A 6,000-nucleotide genomic window follows, 5' to 3' on the forward strand; every position below is an offset into this window, starting at 1 on the left:
TGTACAATATACACCAAGTCTTGTATGCTTAAGATATTGTTAATGTGTGTCCATAGTTGTGTTAAATTTTCAGCTGGAGTGCTTGTATCAGAAATGAGCCTACTTTGTATTATGTAGCTACATGTAATAATTGTAATAACGATAAAAAACCAACATAAAGTCATAGTAATGGTTCATATGTTTTATTATTGAAGGACAATGCACATAATTATATGTACAAATGTACTTTTGTTTTGCGTCATTTTTTTACATCTCTTGTATCTTCATTGCCTCCTTCTCGGGCATACTATCTATGGCATCAGAGATGATATTAAAATCATTATCTGCACAGGTTATGATGTAGTCACATGGAATGACCACACCCCCACCTGTTGCTTCCGGGGCTGGCCAGGGCGCAAAGCTAGGGCAGGGCTCTCCAGTGGCTTAAGCAGTGATTTTACCCTCCAATTCTATGATATTTCTGAATGCACCAGCTAGTCCTCTTGGCACACGGCCTATGGGCAATCCTGCAATGTCACACAATATTAAGAAACGACTTTGGTCTGTTACATTCTGTCTCATTTCTGGAGGAAAGTCCTCAATAGGTGGAATCCACACTAATGCTGCATTTTCATCATGTAGATTTGTATATTCCAAGTCCACATTTAACTCGGTATGCATTGGAGGCCTTATTTAGAATTGGTGATACCCTTTCATAACGCTATCTTCAATTTCGTACCTAAACATGGTGCCTATTTCCCAAAAGTTATCCAAATATTATTTCTGCAGCATATTAAGACGTTTTGCATTCCCCTAATTTACCTCTTTTAGTGATTTTTACGGGTTAGTAAAAAATAACGGTGAACCGTCGGAACTGAAAAGAGGCACCGGAACAGGGCAACATAGTGCGATGTAAATATTTATAAATCTGAGAAAAACTATTTTGAACTTCAGGTTTATCTTTTGTGATAATTTAGGCAAGTAATTGGTCGACCTATCCCAGCATAAACATTCTTTATCATTGAATGTTTTGATACAATTTGGCCTGTCGATGTCAAAATCCCGTCGGAACAGGGCAACGAACTGTAGGGCAGTTAATATTGAAGGATTTTTGTCATAAAAAGTCAATTGTCCAACAAAGTTAAGTTAAATATGATTTTTCTTTAAATCACTTTTTTGATAAATGAAGATGGTTTATAGACGCAAGTGAATATTCCTCATGTACCGCGAGTCAACCGTGTTGCAGTATTTACTACATGTATCCGAATTATTAAGTGTCCGAATACGATACATATTCTATTTTTCTTTCTGATTCAGCAAAACAGCTTTTTTAAATAGCAGGGATTATAATGTTTTCAATTCATTATTTTTTACGTTAGGATAAATATATACCTTCCTTCTTTAGCCATATTAACAGCGTCTACAAACAAAAGCTAAGTTCTACTTGAGAATAGACCGGCTTACGACTATTGAACGTTTGCGGTTAATTTACACGTTACACTACACTACTTTGTTTGGGCTACTTCACAGTTGTTGGCAAAGCTCGGAAATAAGAAACAGCTCTTACCACGGACTCTAGACGTCAATATACGCTCCGTGCTTTTACCAAAAATTGCACCAGTTGACAAGGATTTAAGAATAAGATTGGCCAGAAAAAAAGATCCGCCAATACGTGTCGATTGACCATTGATCATATTGTTGAATTTTCAATGACGTTAAAATAACTGGGAAATGACAAGTTGAGAGAAAAATATAAAGAACCGTGGTTTGTACCAGTAAAGCTCATTGGGTCATTGTCGGCCTGAAATGGCCCACAAGTCACCGGGGGTGACTAGAAGCCGATTCATGTCATCCTGGGGTGACTTTAAGCCGACTTCAATCGGCTTCTAGTCACCCGTGTAATTTTTTTATCAAACGGCACCGCATCCAGGTATCTAATAGAATTAAGTTTTTTTTATACATTTAGCTCTTCTTTCGTTTTTGTAGTATTTTTACGAAAATTCCCTCTCATATGAACGACCAAATCATGTATTTTTGTTGAAAAAGTAAAATTGTTGCCGAGGGTGACTTTATGCTGACTTCGAGGGTGACTAGAATCGGCTGGAAGTCATCCCCGCGTGACAAGAATCGGCTTCATGTCACCCCCGGGTGACTACAATCGGCTTCATGTCACCCGAGGGTGACTAGCGTCGGCTTGAAGTCCATAGGGTGACAAGAATCGGCTTCTAGTCACCCCCGAATGACTTGTCGGCCATTTCAGGTCGACAATGACCCATTGAGCACCAGTAAACGATTCTACCAAATGTTTAAATTACAGAATAAATTGACCGGAGTTTGTAAATGATAACTTTAAAATGTGCCAATGTATCGTGTTTCTTTAGATGTGCACGTGATAAAATGCATATTGAAAAAAAAGAAGATTGTATTACAAACAAATAGATCAACGAGTACATCTTTTGTGAGGAATTATTTTTTTAAATTTAATAATGCAGAAACAAGGAAACATATTTCTAATTGTTTTCATCAAAACAATAATATTTACGTTTTTCAAAACTTATGATTACTGGTGAATTAACCATTTTGTTAAATTTAAATATAATTTATAAAAAGAGGCTTATTGCTCTTTACATTTGTATTTATATACCTTTCTTCTCATTGTCAAATCATATTGCCTTTTTGTGCATATTATGTTATAGTATCTGCATTTTTATATTTGATATTGACATGAATTAATGTATTTACCACCATTACTATATTTTATTTTTGTATAATTTGCATGTTGTCTCGTGCTCTTGTGGATCGTTAATGCAAATCAAAGTTAAAAGGTTAAATACTATTTCACCGAATCGATTGACTTATATATTGACAAAGCTTGGCTCGATTTGTCATCGGTCATGCTCAGCTATGCACACGTTTATGAGTTATTATCGATTGAACAATATACTATTACTACAATAGCATACAATGTTCTAAGTTTGTAATGGGCACTACTTCTATATTTCTTCAACGATTGAATTAAAACTCTAAATATGTTATAACAATGAAGTTTAGAATTGCAACACAATTTGTCATGCGCAATGATCCACATGTTCCTTAGTTCTGTGCCCTTAGACACGGGTCCATATCTATGATAGATACGTGCGGGTATATTTAAGTCACTTTTGTAACAAAGCTCTATTTTTCTACGGTTTTGTATCTTAAATACAACCATCTGTCAAATACATAGGCTACATAAACACATACTTAGCCATACGACTGCTCAGATGTACAGATACAGGCGGTATAAGTAACATATATCAGTGACAGTAATCTATCTATGTATCTATGTATCTATGTATCTATGTATCTATGTATCTATCTATGTATCTATCTATGTATCTATCTATCTATGTATCTATCTATCTATGTATCTATGTATCTATCTATCTATCTATCTATCTATCTATCTATCTATCTATCTATCTATCTATCTATCTATCTATCTATCTATCTATCTATCTATCTATCTATCTATCTATCTATCTATCTATCTATCTATCTATCTATCTATCTATCTATCTATCTATCTATCTATCTATCTATCTATCTATCTATCTATCTATCTATCTATCTATCTATCTATCTATCTATCTATCTATCTATCTATCTATCTATCTATCTATCTATCTATCTATCTATCTATCTATCTATCTATCTATCTATCTATCTATCTATCTATCTATCTATCTATCTATCTATCTATCTATCTATCTACTAGCTATCTATCTATCTATCTATCTATCTATCTATCTATCTATCTATCTATCTATCTATCTATCTATCTATCTATCTATCTATCTCTATCTATCTTATCTATCTATCATCTATCTATCTATCTATCTATCTATCTATCTATCTATCTATCTATCTATCTATCTATCTATCTATCTGATCTATCTATCTATCTATCTATCTATCTATCTATCTACTATCTATCGATCGATCGATCGATCGATCGATCGATCGATCGATCTATCTATCTATCTATCTATCTATCTATCTATCTATCGATCTATCTATCTATCTATCTATCTATCTATCTATCTATCTATCTATCTATCTATCTATCTATCTATCTATCTATCTATCTATCTATCTATCTATCTATCTATCTATCTATCTATCTATCTATCTATCTATCTATCTATCTATCTATCGATCTATCTATCTATCGATCGATCTATCTATCTATCTATACTACCAAGCGCCCTTTAGAGCATTATAGGCATAGGGACATTTTCGAGTCCGTTTCCTGGGAAGAACCAGTACTTGGTGTCTATGGAGGAGATAATGAGAACGTTCCCGGGTAGGGAGCGAACCCACGAACTCCCGATCGCTAGGCGGACACCTCATACACTACACCAAGGCGATCTCTCATATTGTTTCATTGTTTATAAAATAGCCACACACATTCATTTAGATCTTGAAGGATGTTAGTAATATGAGTGCTATCAAATTTTATACATAAGAGCTTTGTTAAATCTCTTGTTGCACTACACAAATAGTTATTTGTAACCGCATGTCGTATTATACGTACGATAAACCAACGATCGCTTTTCGGTGTTTTGATTTCGCACGTGTCTTCAGAAATTGTGTGTACAATTTTTAAATTGTTTCTGTTATAGGGATAAAGGTAAGCACATTATCATATAAGGCTCAATAAGAAAACAAATCACATGCTGTTCAATCGAGCAATTGACGTTGATAGGTGGGTAAAACCAAATTGCGAATAAGATCCAGACTAGTCCATACACGGAGTGTATATTGACAGGAGATGAATCGAGTATTTGACCCTTACTGTAGTAAATTCAATCTTATGCAAAAACTATTCATCCGATTTTATTGGTTTATACGTTATCTTGTTGCTTATTAATTCCTCTTTCAAAAAAATATAACTTTTAGTATATTCCCGTTGTTATTAATGGATTTATAGCGAGTTAAACACAAGAAATACACATTTTATGTTTTACCACCGCGCGTTTTAACGTGTTGTGGCTATCGATCTTTTACGATTAGCGTACAGCAAAGCGCCGAGGTTATACATTTTGATGTACCCACTCACTTCTTTTGTTAAATTATAGCATACATGCCATAATTGTTTAGGTCCAAAGCGGGACATTCCATAAAAAATTGTCGGGACATTTGACCAAAAAGCAGGACACCTAAAACGATCTATCATTCCATTTCCACCTTTACTATAGTCAGTATAGTTCTAACAAAAACTCTTGATACTTTTATTCCAGACATAAAACATCTGATATGAAGCATGAAATCTAAAACATAACAATAACAGTTTTATTAAATAAGACAATAGCAAACAACGAAGATAATATTCATCTGTTTAAGAGTACAAAATCTAGAACATTACGACAACAATACTCATTATATTAATTTCAATGGAAAACATTAATGCAGGGGAGGCTATCCAGTTGACTGAAAGTACGGGTTACAGTACACTATCTACCGAACAGTTACACACGGAATGCGCGGCCGTACACATTTCCATATTTTGTTTTCTTCCTATATACACAGATTAAACTGAATTGTGAATTGTCAGGCGCTGTATTGGGGTAATGTCAAACTGTCATGAATAACAACACGTTGTTTTTATTACAATAACACAAGACAAGATGGGTAACTCTTTTACTGTTTGTTGCGATGTTTGTTTAAGCATGTGTCCATGCGCAGTTTGTTACTTGTCAATTGTCGCGGCTTAATTGGAGTAGGGTCAAACTGTCATGCATAGCACCTCGTTGTATTTAGCTTAATTGGAGTAGGGTCAAACTGTCATGCATAGCACCTCGTTGTTTTTATTACAATTACACTAGCCAGGAAGGGTATCACTTATTGGATTGTTTGTTGCGATTTTGGTATATTGCACATTCGGAATATCCCGCTATATTGGAACTAAACATTGAATGTAAAAGACTCATTTATGACGTAGCGTTAATTTTACAAAACAATTGTTTTGTAAACCGTTTC

General features: G+C 34.4%; 1 protein-coding gene across 1 annotated transcript in view; it reads right to left on the bottom strand.

Moving 5' to 3' along the window:
* The window catches only part of LOC127869009 (probable ATP-dependent RNA helicase DDX46), a 93,820-nt gene extending 92,312 nt beyond the window's left edge, over window positions 1–1,508 (bottom strand). Inside the window, exon 1 of the mRNA XM_052411258.1 lies at window positions 1,372–1,508. Within this exon, the coding sequence (XP_052267218.1) occupies window positions 1,372–1,388 (17 nt within the window). The 5' untranslated portion in view covers window positions 1,389–1,508. The remainder of the gene's footprint in view (window positions 1–1,371) is intronic.
* Window positions 1,509–6,000: the final 4,492 nt, after the last annotated feature.

Source organism: Dreissena polymorpha, chromosome 2, assembly GCF_020536995.1.
Source record: "Dreissena polymorpha isolate Duluth1 chromosome 2, UMN_Dpol_1.0, whole genome shotgun sequence".
NCBI classification, from domain to species: Eukaryota; Metazoa; Mollusca; class Bivalvia; order Myida; family Dreissenidae; genus Dreissena; species Dreissena polymorpha.